Here is a 24403-nt window from a genome sequence, read left to right as displayed (position 1 = left end):
AATAAATATTTATGTGCATTAGAAAAATGATACGGAAATGCTGGTAAACTTTTAGTCTTTTTTTATCCAAAAGCCAAGACTCCCTTTTCTTTGATTCAGTCATGTTTACCTCTAGATAAAAATGGCTCCGAAGTAGTGTCTGAAAGGGTGGTCATCTCTTGTCCAACCAGGGGGTTGCTCTCTCCTCCTTCAAACATTCCAAAAACATTTACCTTATAGGTAGTTCCTGCCCTGCAATAGTTAAACAAATGTACTGTAACTACAGTCACTTGGCCAGCTAAATGCTGACACTTCACTTATGAAATTCTCACAGAAAAAAATCCCCCATGGAAAAGAAGGTATTAAAACGTGAAGCCCAAAGACTAGCTCTTCCACCAGACAGTGAAGTTTCAACAATTTAAAAGCTGAAGCTAGATTTTATACTTTAATTTATAGCCTTCTTCATTCAAGTAATTTAAGACTTTTAACAATCCTATTTGTAATATACTTAGTGTATTTGCGTAACAGATCTTGACATGGTTTGAAGCCTACTTTATAAATTCAGGCCTCTGCGAAAATGAATCAAGAACTAAACCAAGCTTTTTTTAACAAATGTGAGGTAGGAACTTTCAGTAGGAAAGTTTAGAAATCGCAGCCTTCTCCAGTGTCCCATTAGATTTCTTGTGTGTGAAATGCAGAATACAGCCTCTGCCCACATTTGTGCCTCCTTCACTGTCCCTATAAGAACACTACAAGTGATGTGAATGAGTAAGCTCAGAAAGAGCCCTGCCAGGTGCCTTTCAGAGACTGTATATCAAGATCCTCATAGCTTATTGACAAAAATACTTTCTTACTTACAGTAGCTTTTGCCAGGCGTTTCAATCCCAGATCATGATTAAACAAAACACTAAGCTAAAGTTATTTTTTAAAAAAATAAGAAGACATGAATTATTATCCATACCTAAGCTCCTCCAATACCACTGTGCTGTCGTATGGCCCCACTATTAATTCTCCAAGACTCCCGTCATCTTCAGTAGGGTGGAAAGTTACTTTGTACCCCTTCACTCGCCCTGGGGCTGGCTCCCAGGTTACTCGGAAACTTGACATAGTTGAATCAGAAGTTCTCAGATTTCGAGGTGGCTTAAAGGGAGAGGCTGAAAGGATGGAAAAAAAGGGGTTTAAATCAGGTCTGTTTATGGGGAAAAAAAATCAACAAGTATGCTTTTATATAAAATATCCATATGCAAATCCAGTATTAGTGGCAGTCCTAAACTCTTTGTGCCTTTCCTTTGACATAAAGATAAGTACCAAGAAGTGAAAGGTGAGGTTCAGTTCACGTAATTTTAGCTATCTAACCAATAGGTATGTGAGCTAAGCTTACTGTCAAGGCTCCCTCTACAGCCAACGGACTGAAGGATAAAGAGCAATTCATCTCACCTATCTTAAATATCCATCTGATCTTATAATAAATGTTGACAATAGGTGGACTAACCACCATCAGTCTTTCTCTCTATTAATTACCGAGAAAGGCTAAATGACCAGCTTACACCAGCCCTCTTTCTCTTTCAAACAGCAACAAGTAGGTGAGCCATACAGACCAAAAGAGAGAAATGGAAGCAGCTTCCTCTTAAACCGACACTGGAAAAATCAGAATTTACTGCAGGCAGAAATCACATCGAGCCACTACTCAGCCGCCAACATTGATTCTCAAGCTGCTTCCTCAGAGTTCTGGGTCCCACAGATCAGAGCATGGAGAGGGTGGAAGCAAGGACCCTTTTGTAGAAAAGGTCTTGCCAACAGTCCTCTTACATGCTCAGGGCCTGGCAGCTCAAGCAACTTCACCAACCACAGGTATGGCAGCGTGTCACAAAATAATTATTCAGAGGGGTACCAGCCAAACAGCTTGAGGTTTTTAGGTCAAGAGCTACTTCTTCTGAAGACTAACGGCTACCCGGTGCAAGTCAGCACTCACAAACAGACAGAGTAGTTAACAAGCCTACTGCTAGCCCCTGCAGCACTTTTGCTTTTGTGTAAATCTAAAGTGCAGTTGTAGAAAATATTGCAGCAGCGTATTTTCAAAGTTGCAAAAATTGGAATTTGAACAAACAGTAAGTCACCATTCTAGCTTTGGAGTGAAAAGGTGGAGGGGAAAAAAAATGTTTGTCCTATCCCTGTGTCTATGCAATTGTCTAACTATAGCTGAAAGACCATAAATGTCCTCAGACTGAATTCTGCTGAGAAACAGTAGATACACTCTCAGTCACAAGGAAAAATACAGCCTCTCTCTCTCATATCTCATGACACTCCTCCCTGAATTGTCATGACAGCTTCAACTAACAAGATCGCTCAGGCTTCACTTGCTTCCAAAGAGTGTTTACCAGCACAATTATTTACACTGAAAGCACAGATGCCTATCTGTATCAAGATGAACAGGTCAAAAACCAAAAGCAGCTGGATGATCTGAGACTTCTCTCAGTATAATTTTCAAGACTGAAAATCTAGATGTTGGTCAAGAGCTGATGAAGTTCTCAGGACTCCTCTACATCAATCACACTTTAATTTACAAAGAAAGGTTCCTTCAGTAACAGAGGTGCCAATATCTCCACTGTTAGAAAACTCATTTCTCATTTTTTACTTCCTCTCATCATTCAACATGAGATGTCTCAGAGAACAGAGAACTGCATGAAATATTTACAGTGTACCTTAGTGAATGGCACTATATCCACATGGGCAGAGACGTCCTGAAAAATATTCTCTTCTTTTAATGGCTTTCTATCTAGGGAATCAAAAAACTGACTCTAAATCTGGTTGATTTGATCTGGATAGCAAGAGAACATTTCCTTACAAAATGAAAGACCAGCATCAGATATATACTAAAGACAGAGCAGAAAATGAGTTTTGCTTTTACTGCAAAAATCCTCTCACTAGGACTTCATAAATTTTAGAGTTTCAGCTTCAAAGGGAGAAGATAGCTCATCAAAAAAAGCATGGTCTCTGAGGACAGGCTTCCACTGATGACTCTTCAAAATCATCTACTCCCCCTTTTTATTTCCACAGCAAATATGGTGACTAAAGACAACTAATCTAAGTAACAGGATGCTGGGTAGCTAGCTAATCAACACCCAGGACCAAAACGCAAATTATGAAACTGACAGCACTTGATTAAGTAGTCTGTTGATATGTTGTCTTCCTCACAAAACACTTTGTTTTGACTTCTGATGACAGTGTTTCAAAACAAGTCCGGTATTTTCAGTCACATTTTACACCATATTTACACCCTCACTATCAACAGCAAAAAGCTGTGCTCAGGCTATGCTATAGCCAAATTTCCAACAAATCAAACTCTCCTCCTAACCTCTAACAGTTTCTTCAATTTGCCTCTTAATTAATGATCTTGGCAGACTCCACCATACTTTTTTACCTATCATGATTACTAATTTTAAGCACAAAACTTCTATTATCAAATCCAGTACAAGCTTGTGATACATACCTGTTGTTCCTTCTGCTTTTCTTGATTTTCCTTGTCCAAAATCATAAATTGGAACAACACTGAGGTCATATGTAGTTCGTGGCTTAAGTCGCTTTAACACTATGCTTGTAGCAGGAGCATTTACTCTTCCAAACATCTGTCTTCCTCCACTGCGTGGTCGGTAGTACACACGATAAGACAAGACTTTCCCGGGTGAAGGCTGCCATGTAACTCTCATTGTATTTTCTGTCTCGTTGTCTACCGTCACAGTCCTGGCATTTGGTGACACTTTTCAGTGTAAAAATATGGATAAATGTTTACTTTGTCACATAAAGTTACATTCAAAGGCATGCCTACAAAATTAATTCTGCTTTATTAAAAAAAAAAAAAAAAAAACACAAAAAACTGCCCTCTTTGGAATTCCAGTATTTGATTGTGGGGAAGACACAGGGGAATCTCACAGGCCATTGTTAAATTATTTTTTTAAATGTAATGGACTAAGCATATATTAGTGTGCTTTCCACTACAGAAAAAAAAAAAAGAGCGAAGTATAAATTACATGATGACACAGCACAATTGGTAGTTCTATTTAGCCACTCTTTCCAGTAATCTGTCAAATAAAGGATTCAGCACTCTCAAATAAAGGTGATAAATTATAAAGCCTTTTTTTTTATATAACACAATGTCCTACAGAGTTAAGATTTTCTACATTTTGAGTTTACAGGTCTGATAAGGTACTGGTAAATATCTAAACTGCTGGGTGTTGGGCTCCATACAATCTATTCTGAAAATAGTGATGAGTGACTTTCCAAATGCTTGGAAAATCACTCACCACTATTTGCAGGATAGTATATGTACTGAAACCCAACCCCTACCATTCTGTGATTCTGTGATTCTGTAATAAAGCATTTTCTCTACAAATTGCAGCATTTGGCTTTTAAGAGATATTTTCCAGGCCGTACAAACATTACAAATGATCTGAAGTGAACTGAAAAGTATGCAATCCTGGCTGTCAGCTGGAATAAGCCATCTAGGTTTTGGCAAAACAGAACCATCTTGGCATGCTAGAATCAGTCAGTATTTCACCACACTGTAAAGTAGGCTCTGCAGGCTCCAGTATCCTCTCCCAGTCCTAGGAACTGACAATTGCTAATTGTGTTTGTACCATAAAGATGCAACATTAGTTAGTGTCAGGTCCAGGTGTATTAATTGACCTGACAGCAAGTTCCCTCAGGCAGCACATTGAGAGAACCAACAAATCGTATGTCTAAGCTGCCTACTTAACCTGGAAAAGGCAGGACAGCTAATACTGTTGTTCTTGAAGAAACAAGAAAGATGTGGGACAGCAGTCTGCTTTGACTCTGGGGAGTCAGCTCTTTCCAATGGCACCAATCACTACTCTGGCGAGACCTTAAGAGCAACTATACTGGGTCAAGGACAAAGGTTAAAGTAGTTCAGCAGCCTGTCTCCAACAGTAGTCAAAACAGACACGTAAACACACATGATGCTTCCCCAGAGCACTCCCTTAGGCTTCACCTTCACACGGCCCCTTCAGGCAAACAACAGAAGCATCAAGGTTGATTCAGGGCACTCCTTCATTCATTTTGGCTCCTCTGCTTGCCAGTTCTTGCTATAAAGCAACTAGCTATCCCTGGCCTCTCAGTCTTTTTTACTTTGCCTACACTGCAGGAGAGGTTTGAGCCTGCTTTGACTCGTACTGATACTACATAATGTTTAGCAAACAAGAAAACCGAAGATCCTCAGGAAATGTAAATAACAAACATCAAAATCACCCAGTGAGCCTCAGTTTGAGGATTGTGAAGACTGGAAAGGGTAATAGCTTGGGAAAAAAGTTCATTTATTCTGTGGGAATTTACCCCACCCTTCCTCCTTACTCTGTCCATAACATTTCTTCCACCTGATCTCCAGCAGTTACACCAAACCCTAGGAAAAGGTGGTGACAGAGTAATTTGCAGACAAAGTCACAGCTTAAGCTGAAAGCAATTATTGCTGAATCCAAACCTGCATGACACAGAAGAGATTGTCCTCTTTTTTAATGGTCAAAAAAAATGCCAGAATTGACTGATCTGAGGTGGCATTTTGGTTTGGAAGGACTTTTCAAGAAAAAAAAGATGAAGAAAAATAAGGCCCATTTTCTTTAAAATATGGCAATTTCATCACGAACAGAATGTTACAAATGGTGGCAATGGTGTACTACACTCACCATCAGTAAAAGCCTCTCCTTCTACTGGGTCTCCTTCTCCACTGCTGTAGGTTGCATATACCGAAATTCTGTATTTAGTCTCTGGCTCCAAGCCTTCTAGCACAGCATCCACTGTACTTCCAGGGACTATCTTCTCTCCCATTGTATCATCATAAAGTGACTTCCATACTATCCTATAATTATTAACTGCTCCTGGAGCTGGTGTCCATGATAACCCAACTGTAGTGTCAGTTATGTCTGTGGTAACTAAATTACGTGGTGAACCACGTTCTGCAAGAGAGAAAACAGCAAATTGTCTCTAAAATACAAATAGCAAAGGTTAGCAAATTACAAATGGAAAAGTAAAATTATCATAAGAGCAAAACCAAACTTTTCTCATCAGTATTAATTTCAATAACATACATTTGTAGATCCAAGAGAACATTGATGGATTTTTCAACCAAATGCTTAAAGCTAACTTTACACTATGAATGATCCTATCCCTTACCATGTAAGATACTCAGCAGTTATGCTTTAGAATACGCAAAATAAAAATGGCATTAATCATAGACTTGGAATGAAGCCAGCGCTTAAATGTGCTGCAGTTCATGTAGGTAGCTTTTAACTCTCAAGTAAATTATTTTATTTCATTCATTCATCTTCATCCTCACACGTGTGACTTTTTCTGGAAGGTAAATAAAGGAGACTTATACCTGAGTCAAAGAGTGCTTTCTCTGACAACCTTATCTTCTTATTTAATAGTACTATTCTTATCTTCCAGGCTACTGCCTGCTAGATCTATCAGCTATTTCATTTTAAGTCTACACCTAATTTGCAGTGTGTTTACTTCATGCTACAGTTACAGCAGAAAACACTCTCCATCTTTCCACTCGTAAGACTTGTAGCTCTTCCCTCCTTGTAGTCTGTTCCAGACAGCCTGGAACAAAGGAGAAAGCTCATTCGTCTGTGAAATCCAGCTGTCAGCTGGGTGCGTGAGTGTCACCTAACGCACCACAGTAATTCCACTGCTTAAAAATGGAGCTCATTGGTCTAAAGTGGTGCAGTGAAAGCAGTGCCTCTGTTTAATGTTTAACATACGCTTATAACATATGTTCAGTTTTCCTAGCGCAGTGGCTGGCTTTTGATGGCAGGAAAGGAGTGCTGACTGGTGGGTTTAATGCAATGGCCTCACTGTAGCAAAATCTGCAAAAGGCATCTATGAAACCAGATCCACATACACACAGAAGCGCTCAGTTCTTTGGTGTGTATTCTCTGTGGCCTTTCTCACTGTACAGGACATTCCTGAGAGATTGCTTAGCAAGGGGACTTAAACACTTGAGGTGGCCTCATGGCATCGGTTAAGTTTTGCCTGCACTGACAAAAATATATCCCTATATTATACCACAGTAGCCACAGGACCAGATTCAATATTCTTTGAACACAGAGAAATTCAGTACCTATCCAATTTCCACTGCTTAGCCTCATTGCAAGAACAGACCTCTGTTTTCAGAAGGCTGAAGCAGTTTCTGTCCAAGACTGAACAACAAGTTGCTCAAAGTCATACACTGTGTTTTCACTTGTCATATTCATTTCTCTTTCACTTCCACCTCAAATCTGCAACATTTCCAAACATAATCCCACTGCAGCAAACAGGACTACCTGCAGAAAGCTTCATTTTGGAAATACTTCATTGCCAGCACACCTTCATTAAGACTGAGCCAATGAATCCCACTTGGCTTAATAATGAACGGAAATTAACATCAACCTATCTGAAAACAATGCTTACAGTATAATAAAGATTCATCAGCTACACAGATTACAGAATCAGAAGATACCATTCCAATCATGAACCTGACTCTCAAGTATAGCTAATAGAGCACTTAATAGAATTGCTTTGTGTTATGAGGTTTTTCTGATTTTAATTCAGTCTGGAGACATCGCATCGTGTTTTTCTGGAGACAATTCTTTTTCCAGCCTAACTCTGCATCAGTTCTTACAATTTTACCTTCAAACCAATTTTTAGCCTCACAATATAAATCACCCCAATTCATGGCATCTTCTCTTCAAAAAAAAGGCTAAGATACAGAGGTTTTGGTAAAGTTCACTTGTTTATCATTTCACAGCAACAGCAGTTGCATGTAGTGAAAAAGTTTTAGTGAAAAGGCCTGATTCAGCTCATGCTTCATGCAGTCTCACTGAATTCAGTGATTGCACTAAATGAAAGCCAGGGCAGAATCTAAAGTCCAAAGACCAATTTTCCTGGAAGCCTGAAAAAAAGATTTGCCTTCAAAAGTAAATTACACCAATTTTTCTGTCTGCTCTTAAGCTTCTACTCCCAAATCTTGGCTTTTTCATACAATAAAAAAAATATTAAGGCAATCCAAATGGAAAAAATATGGAAAACCTAACTTGATAGAATGCACAGATGTCTCACAATAAAAACCTTTCTTTCCATATTTTAATGTAATATAAATATACAAGTCGCTTTATTTTGGCTACTTTAAAACATGGCTCTGCCACAACATGATTTCAGTATTAAAGTATCTGCTACCACAGCACTATTTTTTGCAAGTCTACTCTTGGACGCTACAGCTAATGATATATGTTGGAAACACTGCAAAAATAACTGCATATTTAAAACCATTATTGATTAAGTCTTTATTAAAGTCATTAAATAACTGAGGAAAATAATTTGTTTGGAATAGACTGTAATGAACACCAGTTACTGTAACATGTTGGTTCTGAAAGAAATATCCTTTGGAACTAAATGTCTTTTTTATAAGGCAAGGTAAGAGAGGGGAAAGGGACTGGGATTCCTACCAAGCCACTAGAACTAAATGGAAAATTTTTATTTCAAGTAGTTGGAAACTGCTGACAAGACAACTTACCTACTAAGGGAAACTGGACTTTTTATATATTACACTGCAACTGAGAACATTTCTTTAACATAACACGCTAACTCGATTTGCACCTCATGTGTGAAGTGGAAGTTCACTGGCAGCTTTCTTTTGCTTCACTGGATCTCCCACAAGTGTTTGTGTATTAGGCGAACAGCTGTGTTTAAGATGCAGTCCAAATGTAAGTCTTGAATTATTAGGATTCCATCAAAAGCTACACTCCGAATCAAGAAACACATTTATGCTCCACAATAACACTGGTACAACGTAGTCACTAGCAAACATACAGTTAGACCTATGAGATATTTTTTCCCTTGGATTAAAACAAAATACCTAGTTACCTTGCTTACGTTTCACAAAAAAAAAAAAAAAAAAAAGAAAAACACCTACAACTAACACCTAAGCAGTCATTCTGTCCTTTGGTCCACACGTTCAGAAATGCTTGTTGTACACCTGCTTCTTGCCTGCTTGTTCAAACAGGATGGATAAGGAGCATGGAAAGACAATGCACACTGTAAGAAAGAAAAGTGCTGGCTGGCTGGCTCGCCTGTGGTTAACAGTCAAAAGACTCCTGCTTTTTCCTGACTTGAAATGGAAGCTAAAGTACGTCCATCACTTCATACAGCCCCCAAGCCATCAACAAGTGAAGAAGTAGCTAGTTTTCGAAAATTATCCCTTAACAGGCATTAGGTTCTGTAACGCTCTGGAGCCCCAAACCGGCTGGTGTCAGCACAGCCGTAAGCCATGGTGAGTGTGTACACAGTAAGACAAAGTGTTTGCACAGACAGCTCAAACGCCTGCCTGGGTGAGCAAGCCGGTCACCAGTTGCAGGCTATCAGATTCTCTTCAGCAGTCTTTAGCTCTGAACTGCAGTCTGCCTAAGTTCCTTGAGCACGTCTACCATCACTCAGTGCAGACACACTCTCAAAAATCACTTGGTAACTTTCAGACAGGTGCTTTTACACCCAGTTCTGGACTTCTGCAATGTCCAGTTTCCATATTAAGTTTTTCCACTGTAGCATGCCAGAGACACAATATAATATTAAAGCAGTTTCTCTGTGTCCACTTGGCTCACTTCCCATGGCTCTCCAGCAATCACTGTTGTTACTGAACACAAGACTGTGAATCAGCTAAAACTAAAATGTTGACATTCACAAAAATCAAATGGCCTTATTCAAATGGCCTTTCCCCTCAGAAACATTTACAGTTGTCTCCAGCTGATTTCAGTGGAAGCTGTACATGCAGTTTGGGCCCAAAGTTTAAACAACTTTCTGTATGTGCTCCTAAAACCAGCTTTCAAAATCAACCTGCAGTGGTAATTTTCATGCAGAGCCATGTCTCATTTAAGTTAAACACAGGATTGATGTAAGCCAGTATCCTAAAAGGTTAGAATCAACTAAATAAATGAGCCTTGTCTTGCAGAGGCATATACCAAAATGTTCTTGCCCGAGTCCTGCTTTGTTTACAACGGAATGCATCAGGAGTACCCCATTAAGTCAGCAGGCTAGGTCACTGCAGCCAAGGATCCAAGCGCAGGTATCAGAGGAGTTGATAGCAGAATCATTTTAAGGATTTACTCTAATGGTCAAACTCTCCTCGGCATCGGAGGGCGCAGTCACTTTTGTTGGCTGATATCCTGCCCTCCAAGCCACAAAGTAGTTGGCTATTCCTGGAGTACCAGCCCTCAGGCATGTAGAGAGGGGGATGTGGACATGGTGCAGGGGAGAGGCAAGGACTTGCTACACAAAGGGAATGCTCACTTGACCCTGTTAGCACAGGTTTCTTGCTCTTCTGCTACTGGGAATGAAGAAAGGTGAGAATATGCAAACCAGGAGAGTTCCGACCCAAAACATAGGGACTTTGGCGAGAGCACTTCTGAGTCCCTGTTCTAGGATAATGCCAACAGGAATTCATACTCGGTCCCTTTAGTATTTTACTTGTCTTTTCCAACAGTTAATCAGTTAACACTACTCTCCACTGTCTAGAAATATCTCTTTATTTATTATTTATTCAACCTTCCCTTGTGTTGCTTTTTTTTCTGGTATATATTTCATTTCCTGTATAAAACCAAGATACTTTTCCACAGATTAGCAAAAGTCAGTTTCAAATGTCAGACTCAAAAATCTTAGAATGTATAATTTAAAAAATGCATGAAACAGCATTAAATCTCCTGAGGACACTGAGTCCTTGTTTCTGTCAGGACGGAAGCAGCACTACGCAGTCTGAATACTACGTAAAGTCCCTGTGATATCCTAAAAACTTCATTGTAAGAAAATGTCACTTGAATTTGTACTGTTCTGCCTGTAGGAGGTCATTCATTTCTAAAGCATTCTTATGTTACTATAGAAACAGCAAAAAGAAATCATTTGTTTACCAAAGAACTACTATCCATTTTCTGACCAAAAAACTAGGCCCCCCCAAAAAACCCCCAAACCTAAGCTCTAAGAAATGTATACAGCAAAAAATAACCTAAAAACCAAAAAACGACTTAGTCGTGACAACTTTTTTTTAATATATTGCTTTAGTACAGATCAATTCTCACAGCACAAATAGCTACCCATCTGTCCTGGTTTTGGTTAAAACAGAACTGATTCCCTTTTAGTGAATCTTCTTTACAGCTAAGTTCCTCTCAGTAACTGCATTTTTCTGAAGCTGGCTGCATATTTTATAGACACTGTCGGCTCCAAAGCTGATAACACCTGATGTTTATAGTTACACTGAGCTAACAGTAGGAAAGGAATGCAGAAAAAGGCCCCTGTTTATAATTATCACTATAGCAGCCAAGGTCACCAACAGATCTCTTAGGTCCCACAAGTGAGGAGTCGGAAAGGGTCGTACATGCAGGGAGGGGCAGGCAGGACAGGTGACCCAATAGTGACCTACACCATATTCCATGCCATGCACACCAGACTCAGTTTAAAGCTGGGAGATCACAGCAGTCTCGCTCTCTTTGTCCATGGCCACCTTCTGAAGAGGAGCTTGTTCGTTGTTCTACCTGCGATCCTGATCCAGATTCTGACCCGTGCATCCCTGAGTCCAGTTCCCGTCTACTGCCGAGGCCAGTCTGGGACTGCCTGGTGCTGCCCGGCAGCTGTTGGTGGGACGCCAACACCCCGGCACCCAACTACGGGAAACTCAGTATCGGTTTTGTATATTTTACATTATTTCTCTTACTATTATTATTATTATTATTAGCGTTATTAATAAAACTTCTTATATTCAATTTGTAAGTCTCTCTCCCTTTTCTTCTTTTTCTCTTCCTCTGGTGGGAGGGTGGGGGTTAATAGAGAGCGTCTGTTACTCAGTTTATTGACGCCCTGTTTTAAGCCGTGACACCATCAAATGGGATAGCAGGATTGTGCCCTATATCACTGAAACATAAAGATTCTCTTTCTACAGGGGAAGAGACTATCACACAACTATCTCTGAAGTTTATCTCCTGAATATAATACACTACATCTCTTGTTGTTCATTCTAAAATGTACAAAGGTAAGAAATACTTAACATCTCTGCTAAAGTAGACTACCAGTCTCATTTATTCCAAAAGAACTACGTCCATTTACACCAACAGTGTTTCTAGACTGGAAACGTCACCGGTATAAGGGGAAATAGTTTGAAATTTCTCAGAGCAAGCAAGATAGGAATCTGACCACTGAATCTTTTTCTGAAAAAAAAAAAAAAATAAAGGCTTTTTTCTACATCTCTGAAATTCGTTTTTAAAAGTGTAAAGACTCCCCTGCTTAGAGTCAGTAACTAATATATTCTTAAAGCTGTTCTGAAAAACATATAACTGCCAGCAAAATGACACTCATAAAATAGATCCACAGCTTTCAAACTTTTCAGACATTCCTTAGGATTAAACATTTCTGTGTAGATTGCTTAATCTAGCAATGAATGTGTTTGTCTTAAAAACAACTGCAAATTATGAAAGTCAATCTATTTAGCAGCTAATGTACAGTATGTTCTCTTCATCTGACAGCATGCCTTTCGGCAGAAAACCAAATTCTTGCCAGACTTACAGCCACCCCTCTTTAAAAAAGAGATTTGAAAAACAGTAGCTCTCACAAAATGCTCGCTGTCTCTTACATTTACATTCACCGCCCTCACCATGCTTATCATTGCATTTTATTTCTGGTATATGATGACTTGGGTGAGATCATATGATGCCCCCAAAAATTGAAAGCCAGATGGTTTGTTTGGGGTGTTTGAGGATAAGAGGGAGACTTTTCCCTAAGGCGTTCCTGTGGGTGTTTCTTGCTTGTTCTTCAATCTGTATTATGCATCATCAAATACAACTTTCAGTGCTAATCTGTTTAGTTCCCCCATTTGTCACAAGCCTTGTTCCACCACACGGCAAATGGCAGCCTGCATTGATTTAATTTACTTTAGCAGTTTCAACGACTTTGTGTGAGCTGAGGGGAATCATGGCCAACGAGATGTGTCTGAGGAAAATTTTTCCATGGCACCTTTACAGAAAGGCTCCAACGAAAGCTGCCTAGTGATGGATCACCATGCACTTTTGAAAGTGAGAGAATAAAAGTGGAGAGTTTTCTACAGCACATATTTTACACGTGCAGTTACTTTTAACGCAGCATGAAATATAAAGCTCCAGAACTTTCACCTCTGGACAGTACTTCATAACTGCGGACAAAATCAGCCAGTGACTGAAAGAGGCTGCATAAAAGATCAGAGGACAATAAATTTTCTAAAATCTGGATTACTGAAGAAGGAAAGCACACTCCTTCAACAATGGGGCAAAAACATTTTTCCTTTTCCCGCTCCACAAATACAAAAAAGAAATAATTCTATCCTCTCTGAATAACAACTACCAGGATGGTATGGAACAGCACCCTCGGGAATAAGTAATTTTCTGATTACTCATTTGCCAAACTCTCTATACCAGGTTGTCTGTGAACAGCTCATAAAATTCTGATCCTCTGGCATGTGTTTGTCTTTGGGATGGACCAGATAGCTATGCAAACAGTTTATAGAAGAGATTATCTACAGTTACTTGGGGGAATATTTGCCCTCTCTGTTTTATGCAGAGAAATAATAAGGGCAAGCATATACTCAGCAAAAATTAAAACAAAAGGAGAAGCAGAGATTGCCAAGCTGGTAAATGATATCAAGTACACAGAATGAATTCTGCGTTTGTGTGCATAGATTTTCCCAAGTCTCCTGAAACAAACAAGCCACTTCAAAACACTGAAAAACTATCGTGCAGAGCAAAGCAGAGGAAGAGAAGGAACTTCCAAGAGCAATTTGTAACTGCTCCAAAAATACTTTCGAGATAACGTACATAACTGAAGGATCTTCAATGAATGCCTGGGCAGACATGTTCTTGCACAGCATGTTGAAGCAGTCTAAAAAAATATCAGTTTTTCTCTCTCTGCTGAAGGCTACCCTTGCAACTGAGATACACTAATTGCCCATGTGAGTTCTCCAACTACATGTAGAGCAAAATAAATCATTACTGCAGGCAGCAAGAATGTTTGTCTACACCCATAGTCACAGGGGACCATTTAGTGACTCAGTAAAATTCCATAAACATCTGAGAGCTTGGATTTTTCATTTCCTGCCACTTGACTATACAATAGCTGGAGAAGCTACTGTATCCAGGTCCTCTTTTCTCACTTTTCGGTTAGTGCTGAAATGTTCACTACATCCAGATCGATTTCTCTTACACTACATATTAATACCGTGAACTAACAACTGTCTCAGTTTGAAAGCGAATCTCAAGCCTAGCTTTTGAGATGATGATGAACTGAAGTGGCCAGCAACTATGGCATCAATGACTGAATAGGTTTGGTGAGAATTCATGTGGCAAAGACATCAAGGAAGCCTCACTGGGATTCCTGATACAGGAAAATACTTAAGCACTCAGTACTTCAATGCTGTTGGCAATGAAAAACACACACCACATTATTTTGTTTCTCAGACACTATGGCTCATGGAAAAACTAACTGAAATACTAAACACTTTTTTATGCTTCCTTTCACAGCTTTTTTGTCATTACTGTTGATAAGTTTATTTCTCCAGGAGTTAAGATCTGTCCCATTCCCAGTCTCAGTCAGAAAAATTATTTCAGCTAATAGTTAGTCAAGTACTCACTTCACTGACCTGTGTAACTTTTCAGCCGAGTTCAACTCCATTTATTATAGCTTCACAGGCAACATCACTTCTTTTTTCAAGTAAAATTCTATACTAAGCTTTGAAGTTTGAATGTTACCTTTCAGTTCCAAAATTGCAACCCTTTTGTTCCTAAATGTCTGTTTTTCCTCAAAGGCTTTGTCTTTCTATCCTTCAGTGAGGTAAGACAGTAACATACAGTGAAATCTTGTCTTACACATACTTCAACAGATATTCTGAGAACCTTTCATGCTATTAGTCAGAGAGTCTTAAAATATCTACAGACCACATCCAAAGAGTTTTGGCCCAATTCAAGTATTTTTATTACCCCATGAAACTTCAGATATGCTGATTATTGAAATACACGGCAGACATTCCATGAGGAAATATCACGATTTAGGCCTCTGTTGTCACGCAAACAGAAATTTGTATTCTATCCTTTACCTTTGATCACCCAGTAATGACTGACATCTGTATATGCTCTTATTAACAGTTTATCTAACCACAAAAAAATTAATAGAGAGCTTTAACGCAAAGAGTATTATTCTCTGGGGTGCACCCTGATAGGATTTTCAAATACAGCTGAATCTTCAAAGGATATGCATTTGAGTCACAAAGCTATAGCTGTCAAAATGATAAAACTAATTTTTAATTTGGTTTTCTCCCAGCTGAGGAACTGAATAAAAAGTAATTCAGTTAAGTGAGGATGCTTATTTATTCATATTTATCACAAGACAAAATCTGTCACAGAGTTTTTGACATAAGGTTTTAATTCAGTTACTTAGAGTAAAACCTCCTACAGGAATGCTTCTGTGTCTTCTGAAGTGCAACATCCATTTTAAACTCCATCTGGTTGCATATAAACCCAGTCCTGAGCTATAATCAACTTTTTTTTTTTTTTAATTCTTTGACTCTTCTTATTGACAATTTATCACTGCAGAAAGTTCAAATCAGAATCAGAGCCCTTGGGGGGAAGGAGCAGAAAGGACAAGGGAGTCTCTACCTGAGACTCAGTTCTGGTTTTCTGATGACTCTGCCGTTTCAATTCTACTGTATTTCACTCACCGCTGTCTCTGTTTACAGGGTCTTTTAACTGAAGCTCTAGGTAATGCCTTAAAATACTTTTCTATTGCTCAAAACACACTTGATCTTTCCAGAGCTCCATGTTAATAAAGCGTCTCTCCTGGGTTTACTACAAAGACTCTAAATGAAAACCTTGCCACAAAATGTAAATGGTTAACTTGGTCAACCTTCAATAAACTTGCTATGATTCTATGATTCTATGAAGTGAACAATTCAGTTTGTTTAAAAGAGAGACAGAGGCCTCTCAAGATTTGTAAAGGAAGACCGAGGCATTCCTCTCTCCACTGGTAGCACAGAGAAAAAATCAGGGATGTCAGGCTCCTCTGTCCACTTGGGATCCAGTCTGCTCTTGTTCTGAGAGTGAAATTTGCATTCCTGGATGTACAGTGGCTCAGGTTCAACAGAAATAGTAAAGGAGACTCTTGCCCAGCACACACTACAGCCTTGTGAATCTGCTGAGATGTAGAGATGTGAATTCAAACTCTCCCAGACTAAGGCCTACATATCTCCACACTCCCTCTTCCCCTAAAAAAAGTGTTAGACCTAGTAGCATACCATAAAAAAGGACACGGCAGCACCACCACCAACTGGGAAGTTCACTAAATCCTGATCACTCTCTGATCTCATCCAGCTACCTGTTCACAGAACCACAGAATGGTAGGGGTTGGAAGGGACCTCTGTGGGTCATCTAGTCCAAGCCTCCTGCCGAAGCATGGTCACCTACAGCAGGTTGTAGAGGACCTTGTCCAGGCGGGTCTTGAATATCTCCAGAGAAGGAGACTCCACAACCTCCCTGGGCAGCCTGTTCCAGTGCTCCGTTCTCCTTTACCTGGATCTCAGCACTGTTCTGGGCAAGGAGACAGGTTATTTTCTCCTACAAAAGGAGCGTTTTGGATTTTGCATGGGTAATAAAAGCAAGGCAGCTAGGGAACTTTCAGCATGAATTGCAAGGTGCCTGATACACTGAGACAGGGTGCAGCCATCAGAGAAAGTAGGTGTATTGGATCATTGTCTAAGACATAGGTAGTGGGGTGGGCAGGGGGTTAGTGCCTAGCTCTCAGTTGCTCCTTCTATAGTGAATGGACAGAGAAATGTTACTTTGAAGGAAAAATGAGATCTCAGATGGAGTACCTGTCTTCTGGAAGTATCTGCCTTTCTTTATTAATCACAGAAAAATCCTAGAGAGTGCATGCTGCAAACTGCAGTGTTCAAATAAGTTCCTAAATTTTAGTGAGACTAATTCAGCACATTGGTGAATCATTGGAACTTTTTTTTTTACAGTTTCCTATTTAAAATAGGTTTTCTAGTTTATTTCCTAACCTATGTCATAAACAAAAAGTTAAACTGATGGAGAAACTGAAAGCCAAGTATACCACTACTATAACTCCATTAGCGTCAATGGACGAGTTTTAATTCCACATAATTCATCTGTAACATATTTTCAAGTGCTGTGCCTACACAGCTGCAGTGCCAGACTTTAGCAATACATACCTGGCCAGCACAGAGCACAGTCACACTTCCTTTCATGGCCTAGGAGACAGCTTTCCCTATCCTTTGACAATTAACAGATGACACTGAGAATGCTCACAGAGAGCAAGTCTGAGAAATTCTCCACTCTAAGGCAGAGTGAGAGCAGCCTCCCCGCCTTATAAGAAAGCCTTTGGCTCCAACTTACACTTTTGCCAGCATCCTGTTAAGGCTCAGCTCCGCAGGATATGATTCGTTATTCCTATGCCTAGACTAGACGTTCCTTCTCTAATGCAAAAATGGTCCCTGAACACCTTTCAGTCTCAGTACAGTAGAAACCCTGCAAATTTTCAAATGGATGAGATACTTTAACCCCATCAGTTAAACCTGACATGAAGAACAAACCTGTTCTTACATTAAACTCTTTTCAGTAGTGCCCAGTGACAGGACAAGGGGCAATGGGCACAAACTGAAGCATAGGAAGTTCCGTCTGAACATGAGGAAGAACTTCTTCCCTCTGAGGGTGACGGAGCACTGGAACAGGCTGCCCAGGGAGGTTGTGGAGCCTCCTTCTCTGGAAATATTCAAGACCCGCCTGGACAAGGTCCTGTGCAGCCTGCTGTAGGTGACCCTGCTTTGGCAGGGGAGTTGGACTAGATGACCCACAGAGGTCCCTTCCAACCCCTAACATTCTGTGATTCTGTAATTAAGAACAATCTGCCACTAGAACTGCTCAAAAGTTAAGAGTTAGAAGACAAAATATTTCACTGACGCAAGTGTAGAAGTAGTCAGTTGCGGTTTGTGCTTCTGGCAATATCTTTTTCAAGAGACCAAGAGTCCCCTCCACGATCAGTGATTTGACCTCACTGTTTTCTCTGATGGACAGTAGGTTTGGAAAATGCCTGTAAAGCAGGAGAATGTCTTTATGCCTATTTTTCATTTGCGTATTTACTTCTACAGAAAACTCAGGAAGACAGTACACTTTAAGACACCCTAAGCATCAAGCAAATAAATGAATGACTGTATAGAAACAATAAATGATTACCTTCAAGTGTTTCTCCCTCTCCAGAAAGGGCCTCTCCTGCTCCAGAGGCATACAAGGCAGACACAGTCAACGCATACCTAGTGGCTTGGTCTAAGCCTTTCAGCACTTTCGAGGTAGTGTCACCTTTCACAGTCACTTCCTTAGTTTCACCTCCTGCCACTGGAGTGTATGTTATAAAGTACTGCTGCACTTTGCCAGGAGCAGCACCCCAAGACAGCTTCATTGTTGATGTTGTAGCATCAGAAACTCTCAAATTTCTCGGATTTCCTCGGACTGCACATGTCAAAAGATGTTGAAAACAAATTGAAGTAAGCTTCATTTCTTGGTTTATTTCTTAGATTACCATAACATCAGTCTTAATGCCGAAAAAATAATTCCTGAATAGCCTGCACTAACACTGCTACTGTATAACTTTACTGTCACAAAGATTGTACAGCTCCATCCCCACCCTCCTCAGACAAAAATGTCCAATAAAGTCTTTTTCCTCCTATTTCTTTCTTTCTATTAAAATAAGCTCAATATTGGAACACTTCTCCATACTAGCACCTGAATATATGCTTAATTTCAACATGCCAAGATCCACGTTGAAGTCGCTGTCTGCAGAATCAAGTCAAAGACCACTAATGAAAAGTGAAGTTAACACATCATGACTTCCTACAGAGTTTTTTTTTATGATAGTTTTTCTGGTTTCTAACATTTAAAATCTCAGTGAAGTTTCACCAGTGATCAGGACATTTGTACTGTCTCTGTACTCTTCGGATTTTGTTTCATAAGGCATGACACCTTTTAAGGATCATACATTTTGATACAGGCTAAAGCTATAGTGATAACTTTCATCAATTAAATGTTTCATTCATTCCTTGCTAGCCTTTCAGAACAAAGTGCAAACAGCGTCTGAATTTGCTGAAAAGAAAGATAACTTATACTATTGACAATGTGAAGAATGACGAGGACAATCAACTAAAAACACAGATTCTTCACCCAAGTTACCTTGCTATATTAATTGTTGCAGGTCCAAAAGACTATGTTTTAAAATGAAATATTAAAATTCTGGTAAATTATATTGTCTTAAATTACCTCTCAACTAGGCTTGAGTAATTTTATAATTCCCTATTCATCTGGGATAATACATATGGCCAATATGGGTTATTCTCTTTTCAGTATGAATATGTCAGCACGCACGGAGTTCTTCTTCAGCTTACTACATTCACAGCACTGATCATGTACCTTCATCAGTTTTTGCATATCCACTCAGCGAATTCCCAGGCCCAGACTGATACTCTGGAATAACAGACACTTCATATCTTGTATCTTGGATCAAGTTCTGCAGAGTAGTTGATCTTTCATTTGCCGAGACAGTCACTTGTCTCCTTTCTCCTCCAGGAAGTGGTCTATATACAAGCCTGTACCGTAGGACATTTCCTGGAGCTGGAGTCCAGCCAACTACAAAACTATCAGTGGTTTCATCTGTTATCCTTAAGTTTCGAGGAGCACCTTTCACTAGAAAAAATATACACATATAACTTGTAAACATTTGCTTTTAATCAAGCAGAATCTGATGTGAAATCATTTCAACCATTCTGTTTGCTCCTCCAGTTTACCAAAATAACAGCATATATAGCCCTCCCACTGATTTAAGGTACACAAACCATTAGTCATTTCTGAAAATTTAGGGCCAGAGCTACAACCAGCAGTGTAACAAAGTTGTCCTCAAAAAGTACATTAATCACAGTTTATACAACCACTTCTGAAACTTAAGGCAGTCTGACTGTACTTAGTGGTAACAGTAGAACTGAATTGTGTAAGGGACATCTTGGCACAGTGGGGAAATTTCTTAACAAACTGTCTAGGTTTCTTTGCTGTGGCCATTTGCTTCTGCACCACCTCCATTTACAGATCCTTGTCAGATACACCTGACTACACACAGGGAGATCTGCTGTTCTAAAGAAATGATCAGGGTAAATGCAACAGGAAAAAAAAACAACACCAAAACTATTCTGTTTCTTCAAGCTTAATTTTCACAATAAAAAAATGCATTAATCGCAATATGAGTTGCATCTAATATTTTAAAAAGGCTTCTGAATTAAGTCTCAAACTCAAGGACAATAAATAGTTTGTTATCTGAAAAACTAAGGAAAAACTGCCGTGAATTATTTGACCTAGCCTGCTCCTTGACAAAAGATACAGCTGCTCAGGTCATTTCATACAATCTCAGTGGGCACACCAAAGGACTTGACTCTTCAGCATACATTAAGATCTACTGTACTGCAAGTTCCCTAGAAGTTGGCAGCATTGTCATTTAGGCAAATTTTTTTTATTATTGACTATCTAAAGTATAATTCACATGGCACATTGTATGCCAAAAGCATTGTTTCTTTAGTGTTAAATTACAGACCTGTTATGAGTGGAACAATTAATAATCCTAGTTATAATGAAACAAACTTGTTTTCTACTAATTAGAAACACAATACTCAATTTGAAATTCTTTAACAGGCCAACACCAAAGTTAGTTGCCAAGAAAGCTGTCTGGCCCAAATTATTAGCTAGATCTGCATGGAGAGCTGCTGATGTTTACATAACTGCACAATTCTGTCTTCTCAGGCATGTTGGGATTTCATCAGATCAAGATGCTGACAATTATTTAAGGCAGTATCAGTTATAACCTGGGAACACTGATTATTGTTATTAAAGCTATTCGTTCTCCTGTCCCTTACACTCACAAGCTACATATTCTATCAGCCAAGAGTTTGTCCGTTTTCCTAAGGGAAAGTTATGTGTGGCCAAAACATTCTGACTGGTACAGTCATGGAAATACGCACACCAACAGTGAAACTTATCTTCCAAACTTAACATCCAAACTAAGCTATTTTAGAAATGTGTGTTTCTATCAATCCTAAGAGGAAAGAGCAATTAACAAATTTCCATGCCGCTTGTTTTGCTGCCTTGGAACCATTTACATCACCAAAGGTCACAAATGACAGCATGGAATAATGAAAACAAGTGGACTGATATTTTTAAAAGTATGATTTAGACTAGACTGGGTTTTCAACTACTGGAATAGAAAATCAAATTTACTGTCATCCTTCTTTAAATCAGCAGAAATGCACCATGGCAACTCTATCAAGAAAATTACAGCTATCGTGCTTAAATTTACTGTCATTGATCACATAAACTCTCACTGACATTAATGGAAGTTTTGAATCACTAAGAGTTACTAGATCAGACCCATGAAGTTCTGATGAGAAACAGATGACCAAAAACTCAGCCCCCTTTAAGCCTATGGTATATAAAACAGAACATCTATTAATATAAGTTAGATGTACACACAGCAAATTACATAGGTACATGCTTGAATTTAAATATATTAAAGTCAACATGCATTTCTGCATCAGAGTCATAATTTTTAAACAGAATGGAACAGTTCAGTTGGAAGGGACCTACAACGATCAAGTACAACTTAAGTGTATATTAAGATTAATACATGCCAATGAATTTATTATTGACAACACACCACTAAAATAGGCCACTGCAGAGAAACACAGTATCCATCCAACTTTCAAGAAAAATAAAATCAAATCTTAACAATTTAATATTGACCTATTATGGGAATTTTATATTCTTAATAAACGCATTGAGAGACAATAATGTTTATTCTCATCCTGCATACCAGTACAGCTTCTCAGCCTTAGCTGGCTGTTCCACTCATTGTCTCAAAGCAAACTCTCATTTGAACATATGACTTTCTTGTGTCTGAGAATAATGGGAAGCCTACCTTCTAAGGTGGTTTCTTCTCCATCCAAGGGAGGGCCATCACCATCTTCATATTCAGAAATCACACTGACTGTGTAAGTAGTTTCAGGTAGCAAGTTGGTGAGAACTGAGCTAGTACTTGCAGCTGGTACTGAAACAATGAATTCATCTCCACCGATGGCTACTTTATATTTAATGAGATAGGACAAAACCTCGGGTCCAGCAGGAGACCAGCTCACGTTGAAACTGTCCGATGTTACATCAGAAAAGATCATATTCTTTGCAGGTACATAGGCTGTATAGAAATTAAAATGCACAGATGAGGCATACTTGCTAGAATAGTTTTTAACACAAAGTCTCTAATATAAATAAAAAATGTCCCTCAATAATTTGATTTATTCTAATTGAACAGATATTTTGTTGTACATGCAACAGTATTTGTTTTCTATACTTGCTTAGAGCTACCAAATTTCATGAAGATCATATCTATGTTGTCTCAAATCCTACAACAATGAGTAGAAGCACCAACTCAGTGATTTCTAGATCAAATGACAACAGTCCATCTAAAAAAATGTACTTATGAAAACTTAAGTTAGAATTTGATGATCAAGTTGGGTTCCCTCTTTCATATGTCCCATTAACAGCAATAACATGACACCCTCAATGAGAACTAAGAATCCTTGTGATTTTTCAGATTTAGATTCAAAATATGACAAAATAAATCCCAGTATTTTTTCAGGAATGGAGTCAAAGGGGAAACAATTAACTTGACATGAGGCACAAACACAAACCTGACATCCTGGGCTTGTTTTGGTTGGCCTACTCAGCCTAACAGTGGGGATGTCAAGATTGCTTGAGCCCTCTAAAACAAAGGCTGCTTTGCTGGTTTGTTCCTCAAAGCTATCCTGAAACAAAAGGCTTATTTTTAAAGAGAGTGGGATTTTCAATACTGGGGACTATTCAATGTTAGTGTTCTACTAAGCGTAGGTAGGGACACTGATTGTGCAACTAATCATAAGTAACTTTAGCTGACCAAAAGTTGGTCATATAGAAATCTTTTAAATATTAAACACCATCCAAACTCACCAAATGTGAAGACTTTCATGTGCTACTCCACTTCAGCCTTTACAGTTAGATTAAGATTAATATCACCTAGCATCTGCTGTCTGGGTTTGTCTTGTCTAAGCCCATCTCAGAAGGCCATTCATTTTACCCTAAAAATTAATTAAATCACCCTCTGGAGGTGTCAGCATTGCTCCTTTGTCTTTGAAATTCTAAACAACAAGCTTACACTAGCTACCTCATTTTGGACAGCTAAAGAAGAATGGCCCTAGTAAGTAACAGTTTTACTCAAGACATTGAGTGTAACAGCAAAGCACATCCATTAAAGTCATTCTAGATAGACACATATTTTAATAGCTTTCTAGGTACCTAGGAGAGGAGGGAAAAAAAATACTTCTCCAACAACTTTTTCATCTCCACTTCTCCATTAATTTCCTCTGATGCTTTTCATATGTTTGAAAATGAGAACCAAATCCCCAGTTACTAAAATTATCATTTGTATATGGACAATTTCATCAATATCAGTTCTTTAGGTTACTACAAGCACGAAACATTGGTTCAGATCTTTTTTCATTGCATTTTCTACATTTCTCTAAGTAATAGGAGTTACTTACATTTTTTCCTTATAGCAGCCAGTTCCTGCTCAATCCGTAGGCAGACAGACTGTGTAAGTTCAAATGATATTCTTTGAAAAGCATCAAAATCTTCCACTGTGTAAACGTGGGTTTCAGCAGGAGGTGTCGCAATTGCTTCTAACTCTGTACGCACTGCATCCTTCACACCAACTGCAAATATTTCTACATCTGCATCCCTCAGCTTTATTGCAGGTTCTTTAAAAGCATCTGATGATTTTCCATCAGTAATAAGAATCATGACTCTCGGCACATTTGGTCTTGACCCTTTGCTGGTAACAAATACTTTCTCCCTCACATATGTCATCGCTTTGCCTGTGTTGGTAGATCCACCTCTGTAGGGGAAGGTGTTAATAGCCTGAATTATGTCTTCCACTCTGTTGTATCTGTTCAAAGAAAACTCCATATGGGGATCTCTGCTGTACTGGACAAGACTTATCTGTACTTTTCGAGGCGATATCTCAAAGCTTTTAATTAACACTTCCAAAAAGGCTCTTACTTTAACAAAATTGGCGATACCAATGCTGTAGGAACCATCCACTAAAAAAACCACATCAGCTTTCACATCCACACCACGTGAGCATTCTGTAAAGAAAAAGAATCACCACTATAAACAGATATTCAACAGCCACAGCATTACAGTTGCATCTGCAGTTCATGTCTCATACCTAGTTACTTATAATGAAA

At 39.0% G+C, this 24403-nt stretch overlaps 1 protein-coding gene across 9 annotated transcripts in view; it reads right to left on the bottom strand.

Moving 5' to 3' along the window:
- COL12A1 (collagen type XII alpha 1 chain) overlaps positions 1–24403 on the bottom strand; it is a 106385-nt gene that overhangs the window by 65381 nt on the left and 16601 nt on the right. For 6 of the 9 annotated variants that reach the window (XM_075414504.1, XM_075414498.1, XM_075414497.1 and 3 more), the window contains 8 exons: positions 23699–24301; positions 22045–22317; positions 19500–19772; positions 18273–18545; positions 5673–5942; positions 3470–3736; positions 941–1133; positions 110–231 (listed from right to left, as the gene is read on the bottom strand). In XM_075414504.1, coding sequence (XP_075270619.1) covers positions 110–231; positions 941–1133; positions 3470–3736; positions 5673–5942; positions 18273–18545; positions 19500–19772; positions 22045–22317; positions 23699–24301 — 2274 coding nt within the window. Of the gene's footprint in view, positions 1–109; positions 232–940; positions 1134–3469; positions 3737–5672; positions 5943–18272; positions 18546–19499; positions 19773–22044; positions 22318–22813; positions 22911–23698; positions 24302–24403 lie in introns of those variants that run through there. The other 3 variants (XM_075414501.1, XM_075414502.1, XM_075414503.1) reach the window with 3 other exon arrangements.

Source organism: Opisthocomus hoazin, chromosome 2 (assembly GCF_030867145.1).
Source record: "Opisthocomus hoazin isolate bOpiHoa1 chromosome 2, bOpiHoa1.hap1, whole genome shotgun sequence".
In the NCBI taxonomy this organism is placed as follows: Eukaryota; Metazoa; Chordata; class Aves; order Opisthocomiformes; family Opisthocomidae; genus Opisthocomus; species Opisthocomus hoazin.
The sequence above is the reverse complement of the archived record's forward strand: the minus strand, read 5'-3'. Positions and strand labels throughout refer to the sequence as shown.